Raw genomic sequence first — 25466 nt, 5'->3', positions numbered from 1 at the left:
TGGTAAAATTACCAATAATTGGTAAAAAAAAGTGGGATGGTAAAGTTACCAACGGACCTTAGTAAAAACGCCGAGAATTTTTTTTCAGTGCATCATCCTGGGGCCGAGTACTTTCTTTCGGTGGATTTAATTTCGACAAGACGGCAACACCGCGTTTTGAAATAATTATTCAACGGGGCAACGACGTATTTATACTACCCGACTATGACTTGCCGATATGTTTGCAGGGCGAGGGGGGTGGGCTTGGCGGGGCGCACCCCCTCCCCCGAAGTGCGTTGACGTAAGGAACCGAATGACTGATGTCTTACTAATAGAATCAAGGCCCACCCCTTTCTCCGCCTGTGCGCCCGGGTATAATTAGCGGCTACCCTTCGCCCAGGCTCCGAATCCATATCTTGAACTTCCGAGAGGGATTCTCTCAAAATTCAAATCTGGAAAGTTTAATCCATGATTTTTTCTCTTGCTATGTATCAGCGGCGTGGCGTGTTTTGCGATATATCGATTGACCTGCCATTTAAATATATGGAAAAGGATCGATAAACAGGGTATTCGCAACGACCACCTTAATGATCGTGCATTATACCTGCAGCGATAATGTTCCATTCAACACCAGGCGTTTAAAACAACTATTTAAACGTCTGAGTAGTGTGTCGTTGTATCGGATTAAAATGAAGGCGATTATTTCAGTTGCAGTGATTGCCGAGGGCGATTTGGTGACGGTTTGCATTTTACCCTGGGAGTCCGGCAAGAATTCGTAAATGAAGACGGGAGATGGATTTTTATTTTATTTTCGTGTTCCTCCATTTAATATAAAACTCAGCGTGGAATTTTGCCGCGATCAGACGAATTACATACTGCCGCTTTTCAAGGAAATAAACCGTGTAAGTCTTGAGACGAGCGATCTCAGGAATCTTGCGGTCAGGCGCGCCTTCATAATAGCGTGATACTCTACGCATTACCTAGGAGTTAGTTTTGTGGTATGACCCAACTGAACCCAAGTTCTTCCTGGTTTCGGAGTGCACACTTACACAAAGGGAGTGTGGCAGCGGTGATTTGACTCTATAGTTAGCATTTTCTTTCAAGTATTTGTTGGGCAATTGATTTCGAGACTTTCTATTAAATTTTGAGTAGCTCTTGGCAAAAGCATAATGTTTTTTTTTTTTTTTTTTTTTTTTTTTTTTTTTTTTTTTAACCATAATAATCAAAAGTTTTACTTCAAATAGGGAAATGTCGATGATCGATCATTCACGTTTCTCCAGTGATTCCCATTGTTGTAAAGTGGTGGTAAAATCCGCCTCTAATTCATGAAATTTCAACTCTTTTTACGGTAAACGTGATTGCTTTGCGATATATCGATTGATCTGCCATTTAAACCTACGGAAATGCGATCTATCGATGTATCGTCACCTTCCGGCCCGAGTATCACAAGCGCCATGCGACGTTTCAAAATTTCAGCCGCCATTTTATTTTATTTTTTTCCAGGGAAATCGTTGGTTGAATCTGTTTGAAAATGTCACCGAATTTATAGGCAGCACAGAGAAAATTCAGTGAAATTTTCGGACAGCTTCGTTGAACAATATCTCCGGAAAGAAATATTACGGCGGAAATTTTTAAACGTCGCATGGCGCTTGTGATACTTTGGCCTTAAGGGGACGGTTTGTCGCAGGATGCACTTCAATTATTCTCCAATTTAACGCTTTCGTACTTTTTGTTTCAGGTGAGACTGCCGAAAAACGGACAAATATTCTTTTTCTCCCCTCCGAGGGGTAAGATAAATACGTATCACAACTTTAAAAGGAGGAGGCCTGAGGCCACCCTTTGCCGGTCCGATGCACTTTTTTAAGGTGGATATAATCAAGAGTGGCGGTAGCCACCCCCGGTCAAGGAAAATGACGTCCTACTAAAGTCCACGGTACATGTTTCATTTTCATGTTCATACATTTGTTTGGTACCATGTTTACCAATTGGAACTGTGTGCATTATGACGTGAGCCGTGTTATGTACGTATTCTCATGAAATTCATGGCTCACGTCATAATGCACACAGTTCCAATTGGTAAACATGGTACCAAACAAATGTATGAACATGAAAATGAAACATGTACCGTGGACTTTAGTTGGACGTCATTTTCCTCGACCGGGGGTGGCTACCACCACTCTTGATTATCCACCTTAAAAAAGTGCATCGGACCGGCAAAGGGTGGCCTCCATGAGTGCGAGAATGGTGCTGGGTCCACACCATTTCGCGGGAAAACGAAGCCGAGAGGTTCCAAAAAATATCACCGCGAAATGGTCATTGGCGGATCCAGCAAACTGGCAACGTTGTTTTTCTCCATTTAAACCTATGGAAATGTATCGATTCTCAGAAGCACCAGGTGCTCCGACAAGATTCGATTATTTAACATTTAAATGGAGGAGATCCAGTGCTGCCAAATTGCTGGATCCGCCTCTGGAATTGGTGTGTACCCAGCACCATTTCTCCATCTTGTTACATACAGTATTCGGGCGACTTCTCAGTGTTTTTTTCTCATTCATAAATTTATATTGATTTGACGAGTCCTTTATTTTATCGATTTTAGACTTTTAAAATGTTAATGTTTATACAGTTTATTGTGCTCGATACTGGATGACCTGACATACAGGGCTATGTCCTTGTCGTTTGTGTAAGAAGGAGAAGAAGATACATTTAAATCTTTCATACAGCGCAAACAGACTGTTCAATGAAATCGCACGATGACAACTATACCCAATTTCAGGTTTATATTCTCATGTAAGCTCTTTTAAGACGAAACGAAAGATGCATTGGCAGCTCACTCTTCATTGTATCTCCCCGAGCCTATTGATATCCATCCATGATTTATTTGATGTGCACCAGGCAGACAGTTTCAAGTCTATAAGAAAATGGAGATGTTGCATGTGTGAGGAATTTGCGATTTGACTGTTGATTCTTCTGTAAAAGTTTGCGAGAAACACGATGGAGCCACTGGTTTTCTCTGAAATCATCTCCCAAGCTCAAAAAAAGCTCTCAAGATGAGGCCAAAATGGAGGGGATATCCCACGCTATCCTGAGAGTCCACCTCTACATCAGAACAAACTCTCCATGCAAAGATAGGGAGCAAATACATTGACAGAGCTGCCACTTTATTTGTGGACGCTAAAACTGAAAACACAGCATCACTGCTATTTTTTTCGCTCCTATCTTTGCATGGAGAGTTTGTCTTGATGTAGAGGTGGACTCTGAGGATAGCGTGGGATATCCCCTCCATTTTGGCCTCAACTTGATAGCTTTGTTTGAGCTTGGGAGTTGATTTCATGGAAAGCCAGTGGCACCATCGTGTCTCTCGCGAACTTTTACATAAGAATCAACAGTCAGATCGTAAATTCCTCACACATGGAACATCTCCATCATTCAAAATGGTGACAGAGTCTAAAAAAAGCATCTTATTCTTGCTATCCTCAAGGATTAGTAATCCTCTACCGACAATGAGGAGGAATGAGACAGTGTTTTTACTCTCCTGGAAAATCTTGTTTTCCGAGATACGCTCTTCTGCACTTTCACCATCGATTAATACCTAAAACAGAGCGGTGGCATGCTGCTAGCGCGAAACGCGCAGTGGCGCCTACAAACCTAAAGGGATACTTCAAGCATTGCGCGGAACGCGCATTGGCGCCTACAAACCTAAGGGGATACTTCAAGCACTGCGCAATGCGTGAAGTATCCCTGTTGTAGGTTTGTGGGCGCTAGTGACGAAACAGGTGCGCAATTCTTCACACATGGAACATCTCCATTATCGCTCCTAAAGATACGCCTTCATTTGAAAGGACAGGCAAAACAACCTCGCACGAGTCGAAATAGTTTAATCCAAAGAGATATTGCCGAAGGAGGTGGGGAACTAGGAGGCAACCGCTTTCAAGTCGGTACCCGTGGAGATTAGCCTTCTATTGACGAGATAGGCAATACGGGCTCCTAAGAGTTAAAAAAGTGATATCCATTGTCTGATCTCAGAATCGTTGAAACATTCATAACTAGCCGTGGGTTGTAGACAAAAAATACTCCAACCAAAATTTCCAAAACTGGAAATCTTTTCAAAATAAGCTACCTCACCCTCAAATAATGAATAGAGGCTGTTTTAGACTGAATTAAAAAATTTTCTATCAGTGTAAACTACGTGCCTCCATTGCGATGTTTCAAAATTTTCACTCACAATTTATTTTCTTGATGAGAAACAAGCCAAAATTATAGCTCGCTAATGCATTGTATCCTGCTAACAGAGAAAAGAATCCAAGGAGGTTTTCAAGAAATTACATTGACTAGCTTTCTAGAGAAAAATAAAGTATGACAGAAAGTCTGCATCCTCACAAATGGAGATACATCATTATGCACTTTAGCCATCAATACGGTGTCAATTTCCCCACGCAGATAGGGGATTTTAATGAATCTTCTTGCTATCTTAATGATCAGCTTAATGAATGAGGATATTTAAAAATAGTCGCTATTCATGACGAAAAGTGGTCCAAATCGTGTCATAAGAACCCTCAAGGAGCCACACTGCCGTGATAGCGAAGAGAGCCGTAAGTGCAAAAATGAAGTTTTAAGAAAACGGGCTCAGAAGCTTCTGAGTGGAACATTTTATTGAAAGAAGCCTCCGTTCCTTGTCAAATTGCCACTAATCGTCCGGAAGACTCCTAGAAATCGTATGGATGATTAAACATCGACTGATTTTATTTCCATTACATAAAAAGGGTATTTTTCATTTTCGTGCTAGGTCATTGTTAGGCAAGACAGCCGTAAGTGCTATCTTCTGCATGCTTTCGTGGTTGCGTTTTGGACGCACGACAAACACATTTTCAGGTTAGAAATTGGCAGAAGAGGGCGGCAATTTACTGGAAAGCACTGTTTTCATTCGCTGTCATGGATCTACGGCTGTATTGAAAAAAAACTGTGTCATTTTTTGTGCACTTATGGCTTTTACATACGTCTCGTTTTCATTAAATTAGGATGATTTTTGCTGTTTTAGCTGTCTCAGTAATTTCATCTGAAAGAGTTTAGACGAATTTTGAAGGAAACTCGATTTCGAAAATTTTGCACTTACGGCTCTCTTCGCTATCACGGCAGCACAGCGGCATAGAGAAAAAAAAAGAGGTGTTCGCATCTTGAGGTTTGTTTACCCTGTGACGTAGGTCGGTACAACCTGGCCAGCGAAATCCGGAATTCGGAATATGAAAATCGGACCATAATGCCCGATTTTTTTACTTAAATCAACTCGTTATATAATTTCACGCCCTTTTTATAGAATTACTTTTTTCCTTAAATTACACCATTTCCAAGAAAATCGACAGGATAAACGTCGCTGTACCGACCTACGTCATCAAATCATCAAAAAAATTCCAAGATGCCCGAAATGCAAACACCTCCTTTTTTTTCTCTATGGCACAGCGGATTGCTCCACTGCAGGATCTGTCGAGACTGACTAGTGCTGCCGAGATCCCAGCCGACGGATCTTTCGCGAACTACTCGTCTACACGGTCGGGACGCTCGGCGCTTCTTCATCGCCGCTCTGTATTGATGTTTCCACGGCTGCACAGAGCAGAGCAGAGCAGAGCACGCGGGCCGAAAGGTAATCTGTGTATAAGTAGCAATTAAGAGCGAGCACTCGTATAATGGCGAATAATCAAAGTGAATTTTCGTGCCGTGTTCCCGGCTCTTCCCTCGCCAACTTACCCAAAATTGCCTGTGTATTCAGAGACCGAGAGAGGCAGAAGAGTTACCCGCGCCGATAGTCGCGGAACATCGAGAGCGGCGTTGCCAGGTGGTGCGAATATCGCGAAATTTTAAAAGTTCGGATCCAGGGGTTGAAACCTCTAGGAGGGGAGAAAAACAAGGGGGAAAACGGGGAACAAGGCTAAAATGCAAAAATAAAAAACCTCGAGTTAGGATTAGAGTTAGAGTCAGACTCTTAAAATTGACAAGAAAAATACCTGATTCAATCGATTTAGCTTAAATAAACAAGCCTTTGATTGAGGGTTCTTGATTAAGCTAATCTGATTGAATCAAGAGTCTTTTCTTGTCATGTTTAAGAGTCTGGACTTAGATACAATATGTTATTTTTTCACGTTACGTTAATTTAATTAAGTCATTTTCTCATTTAGTTCCTTTAGGGACTCATTTAATTTTAATTTCTTTAATGGTACTGATTGTAACTATTAGAAGACTAATTCGTCCCTGGTCCTTAAGAATTCGTTTAATATTAACATAATTTCGGGTCATTTGAAAACAAGGTTAAAATGCAAAAATAAAAAACCTGAGGCATTTAGACTCAAAACTGAGTCATTTTCAGTCGGAAAATAAATTAAAAGTTCAAAAATATCGATGGAAAAACTTGAGACCGACATGTTAGTGGCCGAGATCCGAGCTCAGTAACTCGGTTTTGAGTCGAAACATCTGGGGGTTTTTTATCCTTGTATTTTAGCCTTGTTACCCTCGTTTTTCTCCTATTACCGTTGTCTCGGGCTGCCTCGTAAAAATTTGCGTCTATAACTTCCAGGACCCGCCGGGGTTTGGTAGTCTTGATTAGAGTACCCATATAGAGAGAACACGGACGAGTCGAAAAATGAAGCTCCTAGGGACCAAAAGGGCAGCTAACCTCCTTACATGGAAAACACGAGAAAAATTCCCTAACCAATCTTTAGATTTCAAAATCAAAGCCAAATGACTAGGAATCTTTTCCCCACCGCCAGCCCCCCCCCCCTTTCCAAGAAAAAACATCCTGGAATTGACCTCTTCTTAGGTAATGTCCATGTCATTAGATTATTTGAGATGCTCTGAGTTCCTGATGTTTCATCATGCTAATGTTGTATCCTTCAAACTATCCTCATCCTCTCTTCAAATATCAGTGGGCATGACTATAGACATTTACATGCGAAAACTATGGACAAAGAGGAAACGGAGCAATCCTATTGGTTGGAACGGATGGATGTTATAAACTTTTTGGGGAAAAATTTGACAATCTTTGACGTCTACTTTGTCCATCGCTTTGTCTATCAATTTAAATAATCAGCCCATCGGCAGTGTTGTTTTCTGAATTAAAAGCACCAGATTCCATCAACAGGACTGCTATATTCTCTCTGTGTTCTCTTTGTCTATCGCTTTGTTTATCAATTCCATAATCAGTCCGCAGCTGATTCGACGCCTAATGACTGAGGCAGATTCATCATTTGATATCAAATTCTATGTTATTTGCGCTAAGTTAATACTTTAATACGAAAATTGAATGCTATTGATCCTAAAAATACTTAAGAAAACTTAACTTAACCAATCAAGAAAAAACACTGAAAAATGGCTCAAACTGCGTATGTAACAAGATGGTAAAATGGTGTTGGGTCCACACCATTTCGCGGGGAAAACAAAGCCAAAAAGTTCCAAAAATTTCAAGTAGAGTCAAAAATCAGTCTTACACATGCACTGATTAGAGCTCAACAATTTTTGACTCTACTCAAAATTCTTGGAACTTTCTTGATTTGTTTTCCCCGCGAAATGGTGGGGACCCAGCACCATTTCACCACCTTGTTACTAAACTAGTCATAAGGTAGATAAATGCCTGGAATATTATCCAAAGGGAGTGCTGATAGTGGCAGCACTGAGTTGGCCTCCGTGCAGGATGGTCGACAGCTCCACAGGTGCATGCTCAAGTTTATAATGTAATTCGGGCACAAGTTATAATCTTTTGCAAGCACTTCGATCGCTACTGCAAATAGTTCACCCTCCGTTCACCCCCTCGTCTTCTGCCCGTCGCCCCGTATTTTTATGTCAGGTGGAATCATGCTCGCTCCGATCCTTCTCGCTGCCCTCGTCCTCGTCATACGGCCAATGAAGCAGTCGCTCAATGCCTCAAACGGATTTACCCTTTCATGTGAAGTTCATACCAATCGGACACTTTTTTGGAAAATTTTCACTGAAAAAAAAATCTCGGGTGTATTTACTGAGAAAAGGGTAAAATTACCATTTATGGAACTGGTAATTTTACCGAGAAATCTCGGTAAAATTATTGAACTTTCTCGGTAATTTTACTGGACCTCGGTAAGATCGCCAATATTTTTTATCGACCGTGGTAGAATTACCGAGATAAAATGGCCAAGCTACCGGGGATTGATTACCAATAAAAGTGGTATTCGTACCTGAAAAAAAAAACAGTAAAAATACCGGTTTTTAGGTAAGCTTACCAGTCTGTCTTGATAAAATTACCAATGATTCGTAAAAAAAAGTGAGATGGTAAAGGTACCAACTGACCTTGGTAAAAACGCCGAGAATTTTTTTTCAGTGTAGGGCCAATGGAGCAGTCGCTCAAAGCCTCAAACAGATTCACCCTTTCATGTCAAGTTCATACAAATCGGACACTTTTTTGGAAAATTTTCGTTTTGTCCAAGGCATCTTTTCCAGCGGGCGTAGTGAGTTGGGGAATTTGTTTCAAGTATATCACTAGCGCAAAATTTGCTTTTCTTTTTAGTCGTAAGAAAATAAAGAGTCACAATTAACTTATTGAAAACAAATGTGCAGTCCTTTATTTTTCGCTGACCCAACAACACATGAATAATTAAACGTACAGAAACGTCAAAATGGAAAAGAATTGCAGAGACTCTTCATCTGGATTTGCCTCTTCACCAGAGGGGTGTTTGTTGAAATTGATAGACAAAGCTGTGGGCAAAGAAGACAAAAGGGATATGGAGGGATCCTATTGGTGGACATGGTTGGTTGCGATGGACAAAAGAGGTAGGTATTAGACTAAACGGCAACCCACGCGAGACCCTTTAGTTGGTCCATCATTTACCCCCTTAGTCTATACACGGAGAAAAAAACCTCGTGCGTGGGACCCGAAGTTTAGGTCATATGGATCTCTGAAGTTTTAGGATTGAGCATCTGGACACTTTAGGTCCAGCTGTCGAGGATCACACATCTGAAACTTCAGTTCTTACATCTGAAGCACTTCAGATGTGAGAACCGAACTTTTTCGGATGCGAGAACCTAAGTACTTCAGATGTAAGAACTGAAGTTTCAGATGTGTGATCCAAACCTCAGCAGCTGGACCTAAAGTGTTCAGATGCTCAATCCGAAAACTTCAGAGATCCATATGACCTGAACCTCGGGTCCCACGTACGAAGTTTTTTTTCTCCGTGTAGGAAATGACCTTCCAATTCAACTAATACGATCGCTCCATAATCTCTATGTCTGCTTTATCTATCAATTTCAACAATCAGCCCGCAGTTTGTCCTCAAAGTCTCCGCGGAACACTCATTCGTGCTCTGATTTCCATGAAAACTCGCTCTCAGTTTTTGTGCTCTCGCGCAGAAAAAAAACTTTAGTTTATCAGGCACTTTCAAGTTTTCGGTTAAGGTAACCGAAAATCCTTGGATACGCCCATAGTGCGATTCCTAATGGAGGAAAAATTTTCAAGATCCCTCGAATCGCTCCTTTCGCTAGCCTCCTCCAGAGGCGGATCTAGCAATTTGGCAACCCCGAATTCCTCCATTTAAACCTATGCTAAATAATCGATTCATGTCGGAGCACCCGGACGCTCCAAAAATCGATACATTTTCATGGGTTTAAATGAAGGAAATCCGGTGTTGCCAACTTGCTGGATCCGCCGTGGCCCCCTCATGGACTTGCGTGAGGTCCCCCGAAGTTCGGGAGAAGCGATTCGAGCTCGGCTGCCAATACAAACGTTAGGCTTCTCGGAGTCGGAGGTTTGATGTGCATCGTTGGTGGCGGACGGCGCTAGATCTGGTCTCGGGATTTCGGCAAACAAACGCGACTTCATACGGGCACCCGCACTCGCAGTCGTTGATGCGTCTAGCGTTTGTTTTCAGGTCGCGGCAAAGCTCCGCGCCCGCCCACGCAATGAACGCAGTCTCCCTCCGCACTGGACTGGGATCTGCGTCCTGGACGGGATCTGCGTCCTGGACGGGATCTACGTCCTGGACGGGATCTACGTCCTGGACGGGATCTACGTCGGTTCACTGGAAAAAAAACATTGGATCTAGAGTCCAGACTCTTGAAAACATTGACGAGAAAAAATACTCTTGATTCAAGCAGGTTTAAGCTTAAATCAAAAGGAAATCCGCTTAAATTAAGAGGCTGGGTGTTAGACATATGACCTCATCATGGGGTGATGGAGGACGGGAGCGGAGGAATGCACTGATTAGAGTCCGGTCCGGCTGGGGCTGATCCTGCCCCAGTAAGTTGTTGTTTTGCAATGTCCGAGTATGTCTTTCGTATAATAAATCACATTCAACTCAAGATTTGAGTGCTCTTTTTTGGCCCCGACACTGGGTTCTTGATTTCAGCTTAAATCTGATTGAATCAAGAGTCATTTTTCTTGTCGATGTTTTTAAGAGTCTGGGCTCTAGATACAATGTGTTTTTTTTCCAGTGTTGGTATGACTACTTCCGTGTTGCTTTATCATGATATTTGGACGTATTTCTGCCAAATGGAACTATATCCATCATGACGTGAGCTTTTGTTATGCACATATTCTTATGCAATGGAAAAAAAAAAAACACATTGGATCTAGAGTCCAGACTCTTGAAAACATTGTCAAGAAAAAGGACTCTTGATTCAAGCAGATTTAAGCTTAAATCAAAAGGAAATCCGCTCAAATTAAGAGGCTTGGTTCTTGATTTAAGCTTAAATCTGATTGAATCAAGAGTATTTTTTCTTGTCCATGTTTTAAGAGTTTGGACTCTAGATCCAATTTGTTTGTTTGTTTTTTTTCTAGTGCATTGTTGCATGTGCATTTCTGCCGTATTTCCTAACAGTTCGAGAAATTATTCAAAATGGTGACAGAGTCTAAAAAAGCATCTTATTCTTGCTATCCTCAAGAATTATTATCCTTCTACTGACAATAAGGAGGAACGAGACAGTTTTTTTACTCTCCTGGAAAATCGTGGTTTTCCGAGATACGCTCTCATGCACTTTCACCATCGATTAGTACCTAACACATAGCGGTGGCCTGCTGCCAGCGCGAAACGCGCATTAGCGCCTACAAACCTAAGGGATACCTCAAGCATCGACGCGGAACGCGCATTGGCGCCTACAAACCTAAAGGGATACTTTATCCAGTGCGTCCAGTTGTGCTCCAGGATTGAATCAAGGAATGAATCGAGGACTGAATTAAGGAACAACTGAATGTGTTTTTTTTTTTCCAGTGTTGGTATGACTACTTCCGTGTTGCTTTATCATGATATTTGGACGTATTTCTGCCAAAGGGAACTATATCCATTATGACGTGAGCTCTGTTATGCATATATTCTTATGGGTCTCAGGGCTCATGTCTTCATGCACATAGTTCCGTTTGACAGAAATACGTCCATTTATAGTCTATACAGACCAAAATAGTGACGAGAAGGAACATTGAGGGTCGTATCTTGGTTCTGACCTTTTCGGAAAAATATAGAGCTAGATAAAATGCAGCAAATACACGAAATTAAAAAAATATTGGGCTCATACATTCAACGTGTATCCCAAGCCCCCTTTTTTTCGAAAAATGGGCTGGTTTTAAGGATTTTTTTTTTGAAGCTGTAAATTTACACGTATGACATTTATTTTGGTGATTCCTAAGTAAAATTGCTAATTTACCCTCATCTGATGAAAACTAAGTCGCCATGGTGATTCTAACTTGGGGGCACACCAAGGGGGATCGCGCAATTTTTTTTTTTTTTTGGGGGGGGGGGAGAAATCAGCTCATAAGAAAATCCGTGCAAATTTCTGGTATTTTTTTTTTTTCATATTTCTTTTCCCTCGGTCGAAAAGTTTCGATGCTTTCGAATGATTCTTTTAAAGCTTTATTCAAGCGGGAAAAACATAGGTAGAAACGGCTGGTCAATCGATTTAAGCACTGGCCCATTCGCTAAATTCCCCTCGAAATCCAAACCAGCGGCTCCAAGTGTTGAAGAACTCGTGGAAAGTGTCGTCCAGGCGAAGCCGTAGCTCGCGCCAGCGAAATTTCAAATATCCTCCGAAACACAAAGCGAGAGCGGAATTTATCTGGTCTTAGAGGGGGGCGGGGAAGGGGGACGCTGGCACGAGGAGGGAACAAGGAAAATCTCGAATAAGAAAGGGAAAAATGAGGCTGGAACGGCGGTGGCGGGGAGGGGGGAGGTGAGACGGGAGTCGATATAAATATGGCGAGAATCACAGGAGTGGGTGGGGGGCCGGGGGGGGGGGCACGCGGCGGAGGAATTTCGAGGAGCTTTTGCGGGAAGCTGGCTCGGAAAAAGCGGGGGCTGGCTGGGGGCGGGGCGGGGGTGGGGGGTGGGGAGGAAGAGCGAGAAAATGAATTACGCTTAAAATAAATCCGCCGGCTATGCGGCTACACCTTACAGAATCGATCACCGAGGAGAATAATCATTCGATGATGGAGCTCGACTCGAGAGACGGCGCTAGTGCCGCGGTGGGCACTCTCCGACAATGAGTTCCGGAATTCCGGATCTTTCGGATGTGTCTACGGGATCTCGCCTACGGCGTGTGACTGCGGCTTGGATGTGGATTTGGAGGTCTTGTTGCTGGATGGGAGTACGTGGGAATGGTCTAAATAAATAAGAACAAAGTACGTGCAAAATCAGAAAATATGGTAAAATAATGCTGGGTCCACGTTATTTTGCACTGGAAAAAAAAAACACATTGGAATCATTGGCTCTTAAGTCCAGACTCTTGAAAACATTGACAAGAAAAAAGACTCTTGATTCAATCGATTCAAGCTTAAATCAGAAGGAAATCCGCTCAAATTAAGAGGCTTGGTTCTTGATTTAAGCTTAAATCTGATTGAATCAAGAGTATTTTTTCTTGTCGATGTTTTTAAGAGCCTGGACTCTAGATCCAATGTGTTTTTTTTTCCAGTGTGCGGCGAAAAGAAGGTCTAAAAGTTAAAATTTGAACGTTGGAAAAGTTGAAATTTTTAGCCTTGTTTTCGCTGCGAAATAGCGTGCACAAATAACGTTGCCCAGCACTATTTTACCACCTTGTTACCTACGGTTTGGGTTACGTTTATCAGTGTTTTTTTCTTGTTTGTAAAAACAGAGATATAGAATTTCAAGCAAGTTTATTGAAAGAAATTTCATGAAATTCCGTAAAGTTCTTTGAAATGTCTGCAATGGACGGAGAATGCTATTAAATGCATAGAAACTTACTTTTCAAAGTAAAAATAGAAATATCACGAATCGAACTTCTATATCAATTTGCGGATAATTGTTGCAGACTGCACACACAGCACCTAAAATCTCTTTGAAAATTCATGAAAAATGAAATTTGTGTTTGCATCTTCCTTTTCCTAGGATGCAGTGACTCATAGTACACTTAGATTTAATTTATTTGTAGGTAGTTCTGTTATTATAAACTGCGTTCATTTTGCCTCTCGCGGAAAGGCCGGCTCTCACTCAGTATCCAAAGCGAATGCATCGGGTGAGCTATTTGTATCAAGTTCAGTAGAAATGCAGAATTTTTGTTGCTTTCGGACGGAAAGTATTTTACTGCAGCCTAAAAATTAGAAGCAAATAAAGTATACCATTGCATTATTCGTATTCTTTGCTTATTTTTGCTTAACCAACAAACTTGAAGGCAAATTTTAAGCGGATTCCAAGTTTATTCATCTGTACCACCAATTAAATCAAACAATGAGACAGAGTCAATGCATGCTTCTCAAAAAGGTAACGATTCGTGTTTTCTTGTAGTTTTATTTCTTATCTGACAAAATTGAAGGCGCACTTCAAGCTTAACCGAGTAAGCAGTAATATCTACCGCTATGAGACTTTTCTACTCTCAAGTTACACCAATATATTTTAGACTTCTAGGCGGACTGGGGTCAAATTATTGTCAGGTCTATTCAACATTATCACGAACAATCATGAAGTTTGTATGTGATGAACGTACAAACAAAATTCCGCTATCGTGTATGATCTGACTGCTAACCAAAAAATTCAGCAGAAAGATTTTAATCTCGTCCAATAAAACTGAAAACCACCTTCCGGCATTAAGCCGCATGACTAATTTTACTGTGAGGATGGGGCTTTAGGGAAATTCTGCGAAATTTTCCTTTTCCAACAGACGGAGGGACAAGTTTCAGACGGCCACAAAAAGTCTGCGAGAAACAGATACTAAAGAAAAACAAGCCATAATGCCAAGCACCGGGAGACTCAAAAGTGCAAGAAGTCTCTTACCCCTTCATCCTGCTTTTTTGATATTTTTATCTGTATGTCGACACAATTCCGTCAAAAGTTAGAAGTAACTTGTTGAATAAGTCAGATTTATTTCAGGAAAGAAAGTCAAAATATCAAATCCACGGTTTTTTCGTTTCAGTTGTAATGTTGAAATGATTGTGCGACGCCAGATAATGAATACCACTATTTTAACTCCTGGGAGGCCGTATTGCCTACCTCGTTTATTGAAGGCGAATCGAAGTTCAACGTGGTTTCGCACTTTCGCCATCAGAACTGGTTTTTACTTTTCGATGTTTTTTTAGTACCTGTTGCATACCTACCCCTCGAAAATAATTATGCTTTATATTTTCCGCAGCTATGTGAAATTTCATTCCATATTGTTTATTTCACCTGTGTAACCCTGATTCTCCCTCCCCCCTCAAAAAAAAGAAGAAAAAAAAAAAAAAACGCGACCATCATTATCATGTGGATTGCATTTTGCAAAAAAGGAACCAAGATTATTCATACTTACATTCTTTGCAATGAGATGACTGAAATCATGCAAAAAATTAAATTTACAAAGATAATTCTCGGCTTTAATCTATAGTTTATCAGGAGCAAAGATGAAACTTCTTCAGGTGACCAATTTATTTCGCACACTGGAAAAAAAAAAACACGCGCGAGGCGTGATCTCCCAATGCTTCGTTCTATGATAATACTGAAGTATTGCTTCTGTTCGGGTCGAGATACTTAAAAAATAAGGCCAATTACGTCTTGTCTATCTTTGGCTGTGTTGTTTACGTAGTTTTTGAAACGCCGCCACAAATAAGAAAAACGGAACAAACACAACTTGAAGATACAGCACAGGAGAGGATGCGCTTTGATGACGGCGCAGAGATACAACTATTCGTACTTGATGGATGTCCGTGTTGCATGTGCGAAATTGAAGGCGCGATGGCGGAAGGTGTAAACTCGCAATACTCTGCTCAATCAATTCCTAGTGAGATACCGGCCCAGCTCGGCAGAAAGTTAAAAAACGAAGCCAGATTACGTCTCTGCCATGCATGAAAATTTCGGGTCCCGACGAATTTTGTCATTTTTACTGATCAATCTGACTTCATCAAAATAAAGCTTTTGTGACAAGCGAAACTAGCCCATTGTACTTTCCCTAAAACTGAAGATCATTTCTAGCTGAAATTTTCACCGATTTATCTGCTGGTTGAACTCAAAAATCGGGACATTTTGAATGGGAGTTGCTTAGTTATTATGTTGTAAAAGGATTGAAAGGTTCGAGTTAGTTTTACAATTCAGAAATGAAAACATGAAAAAAACAGGGGAGAAACGTGGGAAACAAGGATAAAAATAAAACACTAAAAATTCGAGAAGTTTTGACATAACACAGTCATTTTCAGTCTAAAAATAAAAGAAAGTTTATGTAGTAGTTGAAGTAAAATTTTCTTCGAAATTTTTTAATATTTTATATATTATCCGATTCACGAGAAAAGAAAAAAAAAGAAAAAAAAGAAAAAAAAGAAAAGAAAAAAAAAACACACATTGGATCTAGAGTCCAGACTCTTAAAAACATCGACAAGAAAAAGTACTCTTGATTCAATCGGATTTTTGCTTTAATCAAGAACCAAGCCTCTTAATTTGAGCGGATTTCCTTTTGATTTAAGCTTAAATCTGCTTGAATCAAGAGTCCTTTTTCTTGTCAATGTTTTCAAGAGTCTGGACTCCAGATCCAATGTGTTTGTTTCCAGTGCATGCAAAAAAATTAAATTTCCAAAGATAATTCTCGGCTTTAATCTATAGCTTATCAGGAGCAAAGATAAAACTTATTCATGTGAACAACCTTGGAAAAAAACCACATTGGATCTAGAGTCGAGACTCTTGAAAACATTGACAAGAAAAAATACTCTTGATTCAATCGGATTTTTGCTTAAATCAAAACGAAATCCGCTTAAATTAAGAGGCTTGGTTCTTGATTTAAGCTAGATTCTGATTGAATCAAGAGTACTTTTTCTTGTCGATGCACTGAAAAAAAAAAAAAAAAAAAAAAAAAAAAAAAAAAAAAAACACATTGGATCTAGAGTCCAGACTCTTAAAAACATCGACAAGAAAAAGTACGTTTGATTTAATCAGAATCTAGCTTAAATCAAGAACCAAGCCTCTTAATTTGAGCGGATTTCGTTTTGATTCAAGCAAAAATCCGATTGAATCGAGAGTATTTTTTCTCGCCAATGTTTTTAAGAGTCTGGACTTTAGATGCAATGTGTTTTTTTCCAGTGTGTTTTTAAGAGTCTGGACTCTAGATCCAATGTGTTTTTTTTCCAGTGTGTTTTTAAGAGTCTGGACTCAAGATACAATGTGTTTTTTTTTTCCCAGTGTAATTTATTTCTCAAGGTGGAAAAAGTTGCACGATCTAGCGAAATTTGAATGCTCGCGGTTCTTTTTCGCGAACCGGAATCCATTTCTCGGAGGCACCCTGTGGCCACGGGAGCATGGCAGCGCGATATCGTAAATTGCGCGCGGAAGTAAAAATCGAGTTTCCCGGGGTATTTAAAACGCTCGCCCGCTCAGCCCCCGCCCGCGACGAAGGCGAGCCGAACGCCGAGGCGCAAAAGACGGCGAGCGAGCGAGAGCGCCGAGCAGAGGGATGATTATTTATTTAAATGCGAAGCGGAATTATAACTCGAAGAAAAAAGACGTCCCGACGACTCCGGGGGGCCGGGGCGAGAGCGGGGCCGGGAATCGGAGAAACCGAGTCGGAGGCGGAGTTGAAAACGGAAAAATACCCGATTCATTGCGTCAGGCGGCGACGACTCCGGGCGGCCAATCAGGGCGCGGAAACCGCCCGCCGCGCCGCCCAATCCGCGCGGTAGCGCTCCTAACCTCACTCCTCATTCGGCTCCGGATAACAGCGCGGGAGGGGGACGGCTCCGCCGGACAGAGACAGTACCAAACGGAACGCAATCCACACCGTGTCTCTTTCTCCATCTCCAAATCCCATCATTCAAAAACCACCCCTAGCCCAATTATTTTTTTAAAAAAACACAGAATTTTCCCAATTTTTTTTCGCAATTAAACAACAAAAATTAATAAAAATGTGATGTTTAGGTGTTGGGATTTTAAGTGAGGTTAGGTTTGTTGTTCTCTGTGTGACTGCTGTGCACGCCATCTATTTGTAATCCAACCCCCCGCGCGCCCCGGCCGGCCCTCGCTCGCGCTCGCTCTCTCTCTCTCTAAATTCTACAACACATTGTCCCCGCCCCGTTTGAGATATATTATTTTCTCTCGGCTCCGTTTCGTTTCTCGGTTTCGACTCGTCCCACTCTGTTTGGTTGCTCCTCGCGGCGCGGTCTCTCGTCCCGGCCAATTCGGATTGCGTTTCTGCCCTCCGCTGCGTGTTCCTTCCACTTCTGTTTCGCTCCTTTTTTCGGCGCCGCGACGCCTTTCCGGCCCGCCCTCGTCGCGGACAATCCCCCAATTCGGTTTCTCGATTCGGTTTCGGAAATTGACTGCTTGACCTAACCTCGAAAGGTTGGATTTTCAAAACTGTGCTTTTTAAATTGGTGTGTCGACTTTTCGGTGACCAAAATTTTTCGGACCACGTGACCGGTGTATCATAACCAAGTGCGCGTTGTTTATCATACCTTAGTGCAATTAAAAATTATGTTTATTTTGTGTTTTGAATAATATAAAAAAAGAGAAAAAAACAAGGGTTAAGTTTTGTTGCGAACAATGTGGTGTGAGTGCAATACCAGTGCAAACTAAACTCTCGTGTGTTTGTGTGCGTGTAATGGATTCTGCGATGGATTCGTCGGCTTCCACCAACAGCGACCGGAGCTCCAACATCTCGACGTCCCCGCCCCCGGCCATCAAGACCCCGGTGACCCCCACGAACAACAACAACACGACCAACAACAACAACACCATCACGAACAACGGGCAGACGAGCCCCGTGTCCATGGTGCGTCTCCAAGAGTCGCCGATCTCCGGGGGGCACCACCCGATATCCCAGCACAGCCCGCCGCCGGTGTCCACCCCCAGCGGCATTGTCTCCATGGCCAACCGCATGGGTCACTCTCTGCCACCCCTGCCGCCCCCAGGGTTGGGGTTGTTGAACTCCTTGGGGTCCATGGTCCACCACTCGCCGCTGGACCTCATGGCCATGTCCCACCACCACGTACCGCCGCGGAGCTACAATTCGCCGCCCCCGATATCCACTTCGGACCCCACGGCCAACGAGTGTAAGCTCGTGGACTACAGAGGTCACAAGGTGGCGGCTTTTATAATCCAAGGCGACACGATGCTCTGCCTCCCGCAGGCTTTCGAGCTGTTTCTGAAGCACCTCGTTGGCGGGCTCCACACCGTCTACACGAAGCTCAAGCGGCTGGATATCGTGCCCCTGGTGTGCAATGTGGAGCAGGTGCGGATTTTGAGGGGGCTCGGTGCCATACAGCCCGGGGTCAACCGATGCAAGTTGCTGTCCTGCAAGGATTTCGATGTCCTCTACAGGGACTGCACTACTGCCAGGTAAGCAATGCTTCAAATTCCTCATGTGAAGTGCCAGGACGTTTTCCTTGATCCCTACAAACCCTCGACCAACGGAGAAAGAAAGTTCGGTTCATATTGAGCACCGAACTTTTTCGGTGTCCCTCGAGCGTAAAACTTTTCGGTTCATATTGAGCACCATATTTTTCGGCTCAAAATGATTTAAACCTTCGACCAACAGAGCAAGAAAGTTCGGTTCATATTGAGTACCGAGCTTTTCCGGTATATACTCAGAAACAAACATTTTCGGCTCATATTGAGCACCGGGCTTTTTCGGTTCAAAATGACTCGAGAGGGTATTGCGTTTTTTCAGTTCTTAGCATCGTTAAATCACCAATGTTTAAACTTTTCTCCAGATTTTTACTAAGCGACGACTCAAAGAAAAGCTGGGGGAAAGTTTAAATATTAGTGAATTTTGCGGTTCATATTGAGCACAAAATCCTTTCGGTTCGGATAATTGAAATATTTGGTAGCCGAAACTGAAGTTTGATTCAGCTTACCGACCTTCGGTTCCTATGGCTGGAAATTTTCGTTACTTGAACCAAACAAGTTCGGTGTTCATCGTAAGTCGAAGTTTTATCCTTGCAAGCGATTTTTTTTTCTCGGTGAAGCACTCGTGCCATCTTGCGTGGTAAAAAATCTGGGTTGTGATTGAAGGACCTAAAGATAGGTTTGATCCAAGAATTAAAGTTCACCTTTTCTTGTTCGAAGAATCATGAAAATCGCCTGGTAGAGTTCTCGGTGTAACGGAAAATGAAAATTTAGGAGTAAAGGGCAAATGATATGTCATGAAGTAATTCTTTTCAGTCCATGAATACTTGAAGGTTTTCAGTCTTAATTTTTCCAAGCCGATGAAAAATTGGCTGCAATTTACAAGCAGGTTTGAGTGCGAAGGTAGACTTGTCGCAGATATAGAACGGCAAAATAATGAGATAATTTCGGCTAATTTAAATATGTGTCATGCTGTGTAACGGTGCAAGCACAATCACAAAAAAGACTCAAAAGATCGGATTGAATTATGAAGATTAATTGATACGTAAAATTTTTGTATGATCTGAAGAGCTTCTCGTTTCACAAATTGTTTCTCACGCCGGGAAAAGAGAATAGGTATTCTTGAAAACCATCAATATTTGTGCGTAATAAATGAGTTTTCAGAACAGATTTTGGGTTAAAGTAAATATTGGACCATAAGTAACTATTAAATTAAACATTTTTAATAATAAAAAAAAACCACAAGCATTCTCAAAAAAACCTACATCTATATGCACCAACATTTTTTTACTCTTTAGGAGACATTGCCTCAGTCAAATTGAACTTTCTTTAAAAAGTTGCAAAAATTGTCTTCATAAACCGCAGCTATTACTTAACTAAATTTACTGATTACCTCTCTTGAGAATTTTGGATTCGCTTGACATAAAATTAATTTAATAAAGTAAATTTCGTACGGCTCCCTCAAATTTTGAAAATTAAAAGGAACACAGACTCCTATTATTCAAGATCATATAGCTGTTCTACGTGTCAGAATGATTTTCCTCTAAACAAATATAAATAGGAGCAAAGTTAAATAGCCTTTAGTCTCATTAAATAGTTGTTTAAAATTAAATTACATTTAATTCGTCCAAAGGCCGAAGCGTCATGTAAAAGTTTAAGAGGCTATCTCAGGGAATGGTGATGACTTTGTCTTGTCACCATTTGTAGTAAATTTTTCACCTCTTTTTCAACTTAGAGAAAAGTAAAAGAAAATGTGAGCCGGAAGAAGAAGTAGGAGAAGAGAAAAAAAATTCAGATATTGCAGTAAATTTCTCTATTTTTGCGTAGTTTGTAGATTTCTGAACTGTTCGAATGAAATAGTTAAAACTGCCCATACTTTAGACTTTACACGTGAAAAGTTAGATATTAAAAAAGACGCAGCATCTGCAATTGCAACTACAATAATTCTTTATTATTTTTATAAAAAGAGAACGAAACCCTGAAAGCGGCAAGAAAGCTCAGACGAAGGGCAGAACTTTCTATATTCTCATTTTCTTCACATTTGATCTTTTTTCAGAGTTCAAGTCTCTGATGAGGAGCTTCTTGAGGGTGTTTCAGTTTCAAAGATTCAATATAATTTGCAATAATATACATATGGTGAACCATTAGTAGAATTTTGAAAAAATCTTCAGAAAAATCCCATCTTAAAATTGTGCATATTAGTGTAGTTTAAAACTTCCCTTAGTAGAAACGAGAGGACAAGAGAAATACCAACTGGTATTTCTCTACTCAGCACAGCTTAACTTTAAAATTTTCTCATTTTTTTTTTGGTTGCTTCAATTAATGACTGCATTGTAAATAAATTAGGAACTTAACAGCATGATCGAATGAATAGTTCTGTCGCGTCAAATATTTGCAAGTTCCAATGTTCATCGTTTTGCAACTAGATCAAAATGTATGAAATGCACTTTATTGGTATATTTCGTTTCAAAATAATTATTATGAAGGAACAAATTGTCTTTATCGTGTGAGTCAGTGACAAAATAGCTTTGTCGGATATTATCCTCCATGCCCGATGTTCTATTTAAAAAAAAAAATCGAATATTTTTTGATCGCGCGTTGAAAATTCTTTCCGAGCCGAACTTCTAGATACTTATGTTAGTTTCAGATACTATCCATAAACAGCAGAGGCATATTCTGATTACCTACCAAGTATTCTCAAAAGATATACCAGACATAATGCAATTCTAAGAATAATTCTCTAACTTTCTCACGCGAGGCAAATTTTCCGAGCCCCAAATTGCAGATATTCGATGAAATTATTCAAGAGAATCTTACTGAAAATAGTTGTTTGTAAATATTAGGATTAGTTTAATACGCGGTAGGAAACGCAACCCGTGATAGTGGCTTGGGGGTAACTTATCTCAAAATCGCGAAGGTTTTCCAAAAAGTCCGCCCGGCTTCAATTTATAGAATCACTTCTAGATATTAATTCAGAGAATCCAGTCATTTTATCAAGCAGTATTTCCCCGTTTTCTATTCTCTTTAATTCATCCCACCTAGCACAAGTTTCTTAAAAAGCTTAAGTACATTGGAATCCACTCGGAGAATCTATTTTAGCTCGAAGGGTTTCCCAAAATTATAACGTAATCTCCAAGAAATTTACGAAGAATAGCATTATCGAGATTCAGTTTGATGCGCAGCCTCAAAGCTCTTTCACAAGGTTTTCGACCACCAGCAAAAGTTTCAGTTAGGTCTAGATATCATTTGATGACCACAATTTCTGATGAAGTGAAGATGCTTTTAAAGATCAAATGCCTTGAAATTAATCCAATCACTTTGCAGATATAACTTGCATACAGGCACGATGATTTAAACATAAAACGTATCAATCATAAAAAAGTGAAAGATAACGAAATAAAACTAAACCTTCTCTGATATGAATTTTATGAGACTTTTCAAGGCTTTCTTAAAAATAAATTTTAATTTAAAAATGATTGAAAAAAGATTATCTTATTTTTTTCCAACAAATATAGGGGGAGGAAAATTTTTAAAACCTTCCGTGATACAGCATCTAAGAGTTAAACATCAATGTTCAGGTTAGTTTTATTAGACTGGTTCGATAAAAAAGAGAGCATAAGCTAATGCCGCATGAAGCATTTATAAAATAATGATTGCAAAGTTTAACATTTAATTTTTTCCTTTCACTTTTTTCTGCACTGAAAATTCCACTTTGAGTATTTTATTAGGATTGAAAAATTTCCTATATTTTTAAAGCAAATAAGCTGCAAAAGGAACGAGTTTTTCGCGGAATAATTGCTTTTATTCAGGATTTCAGAGTCGCATCAAAAAGTAGCTAGATTTTCACATGAACATTAAGGCACAAATTTCTCCGCTTTCACTAAAATTCGCTTAACGCTGCAATCATCGTAAGTTATAGGGCATTCCTAAAAGTTCGGCCGAATCGGGTTTAAGCGGACCTGGAAAATCTCGGCCAAGAATTTCAGTTGTTATGACATTTTCGTTTACCTGAAATTATCAGATTCTCAAATGAATATGAGTGCTCAAATCTCCATTTTCACCGAAATGTACAACTATAGAATTGCATGAAACGTGCGAGTAATTAAAAAAGTTCGGCCAAATCGGTGTTAAATTAATCCGGGAAATCCCCTGAAAGTTCATTCTCGTAAGCCTACATTCCGAATTCAATTTCTTATGAATTTTGCGTTTATCTGAAATTATTAGGTTCTCACATAAGCTTAGGAGCTTTTAACCACACTGGAAAAAAAGGTATTTTGGATACAGAGTTCAAAAATCCATACTCATAAAAATTCGAGAAGAAAAAATACTCTTGATTTAATCGGAGTTTTGCTTGAATCAAAAAGAAATCCGCTGAAATCAAGAGACTTGGCTCTCGATTAAAAGAAAACCTCAATTGAATCAAAAGTCTTCTCAAAAATTTCTTGTCAACAATTTTTTTTTAATAATTAATGACAACGTCTATTTTTCTCCTGTAAGAAGATCACAATAAAATAATAAGACAAAAAATTCAAGAGTCGGACTCTGGATCCAAGAGATTTTTTTTCAAGTGAAAAATGCGCTATACAATAATCAAACCACATGAAACGTTGGGGGCATTCCCGAAAGTTGTGCCGAATCGGGGTTAAATTGACCCGGAAAATCCGTGGAAAGTTCATTCTTGTGAGCTTACATTCCGAATCGGAGGGTGAAGCGGCGCGGCGTTCGGGTGGTGGCGATTATCAGATAATTCCCGGAGCCCACAAATCGGGTATTTTGTAACAGCCTCAACACAATCGCCCTCCGTTCACACCGCACTCCGCGTATGATTTCCCACACTCCGAGACCTCACCTCAAACTCAACCTGTTACTTGCGGCCACTTGGGAGCCACTTCAAAATATTCGGGCGCCCAATGATATCCCTCCGTTCGAGGATGAAGTTTTGTGAAAAACAACTTATGTATCTTTAACTCGATGGTTTTCGCCAGAATTCGGAGCCCGCTCTCACGTTGTTCATACTCGGTCGATTCTGTGCCTCTATCTTAAACGAGTACGGAATTTAAGCGCAAGACTGTTTTTTATAGACGTCTTAAACGATGTGTGCTGGTTTCCTTAGCCTTTAAATAAATGAGGAGGGGGATTTTATATGAATTGAGCCGTTCAGATCCTATGGATATTAGTGAAGTCATTCTCAAGTATTCGAATTATAAAATGAAAATTTCATGCAAATCTCATTCTTTACCTTTAAAGGAGCTGAAGAATTTTTTTTTTTAGTAAAAATGTTCAGTTGTTATGAATTGGTTGTGTTCCTTCAAAATTTTCAGTGCTGTATCTTCAAAGAGTATGAAAGAAAAATCAAATGTTATGTTGAATGAGGAACCTAATGAAATTTGAATTGAAGACTTTAATTTTAAAGTGATTTCAGATTGTGTAGAGACATAAAGGACGCTTAATGGCACGCTTCAAACTGACACTTGAATAAGCCAACGCGCATCAAAAGCAATCATAGTTAAAAGTAAGAAACATTTTTAAAACCAGCCCGATAAATTTAACAAAAGCAAACGCGATAAAATGGGAAACTTTTGAGTTTTATAATACTCCACTCATTTAAAATATAGCTACAAAAATATTCTACAGCGCTTAAATTTTTTTGAACTAGGATTTTTTAGCTTCTATTCGTCTTACTTTGAGTGATGAGAAACACCTCTCCTAAGATGGTCAAGGATAAGTAGACTTGAAAAAGTTTATCTTTGAATAAAATCGATGCAACGCATTCTTTCTCCTCGCATTTCTCTAAGATTCAATCGTAGTCTTAACATTTTTCATTCTTTAATGAATCAAAATTAAATAGTTTTCTAGGTAGTACAAAATAAACGTAAGACAGTGTGCCAATAATCTAGAGTCATCAAACATATTTAAATATTCAACTCAGTACAAACATGACTCGTTCCTACATCAAGCCGATTTATTAAGTATCGACGGTAGTATGCTAACCAGTTTCTCGTCAAAAGGGTTTTTTCTCTAAGCCGCTGTCGACTAGATTCCAGTCAGTTTCATCAGCACAGCAGTATGGTCAAACTAAAAGTTTTCGCGGTAAATTCATTGCAGTCAACGTCTCTCATTATATTTTGGTAAAAATGGAATGACTGAAAATAATTGTAAAAATCGTGTCCGCTGGTGTTTGAGTAAAATAATTTTCCCCAATAGAGTATTTCTGATCTCAACCAAACCGCCATCGTTGGTTTTCAAAGGATAGAATGTGTTTGTAATAAAATGCTGCCCTTTAAGTGAAGCTTTTATGAAATTTGAATAAAATGCGTAACTTTCAGATAATAAATAAATCAACCAAGCAATATGCAGGGACACAATTTATCAACAATACATGATTTCACCAATAATATCCCTCTTAAATAGAAAGGTGTAATTCATAGGGGTAAATGATTTTAATTGAAACGAGATGCACAGTGATCATAATATGATTGAATTTTGAAAACAAGCTAGATAAGGACGTCGTTTAAAGAATTGGCATTTTATTGATGTGTTTGAGAGTCGCAAATTTTTTCAAGGAAGCACATAAAATACGTAAGCAAGTAGTCTCCGGTGTTGCGAACATTTTCAAACTTCCCGAACCATTCAACATGAAACGTAGGGACAAACTCAATTTAACAACTTCTCAGTAAACTTTTGTATACGTGACGCAAAAAGTGTGCCTCTTTATGATAATGACAGTTGATATCATTT

General features: G+C 40.1%; 1 protein-coding gene across 4 annotated transcripts in view; it reads left to right on the top strand.

Annotated features, from left to right (window-relative positions):
* The window catches only part of dac (dachshund family transcription factor), a 439607-nt gene that overhangs the window by 64523 nt on the left and 349618 nt on the right, over positions 1 to 25466 (top strand). The window contains exon 1 of one of the 4 annotated variants that reach the window (XM_019047293.2): positions 17149 to 18719. The exons of 1 other annotated variant lie outside the window; for it this stretch is intronic. In XM_019047293.2, the coding sequence (XP_018902838.1) occupies positions 17983 to 18719 (737 nt within the window). In that variant the 5' untranslated portion in view covers positions 17149 to 17982. Of the gene's footprint in view, positions 1 to 17148; positions 18720 to 25466 lie in introns of those variants that run through there. 2 more of the 4 variants (XM_019047291.2, XM_019047292.2) reach the window with 2 other exon arrangements.

This window comes from Bemisia tabaci, chromosome 9 (assembly GCF_918797505.1).
Source record: "Bemisia tabaci chromosome 9, PGI_BMITA_v3".
NCBI lineage: Eukaryota > Metazoa > Arthropoda > Insecta > Hemiptera > Aleyrodidae > Bemisia > Bemisia tabaci.
This window is presented reverse-complemented; position numbering and strand designations above follow the sequence as displayed.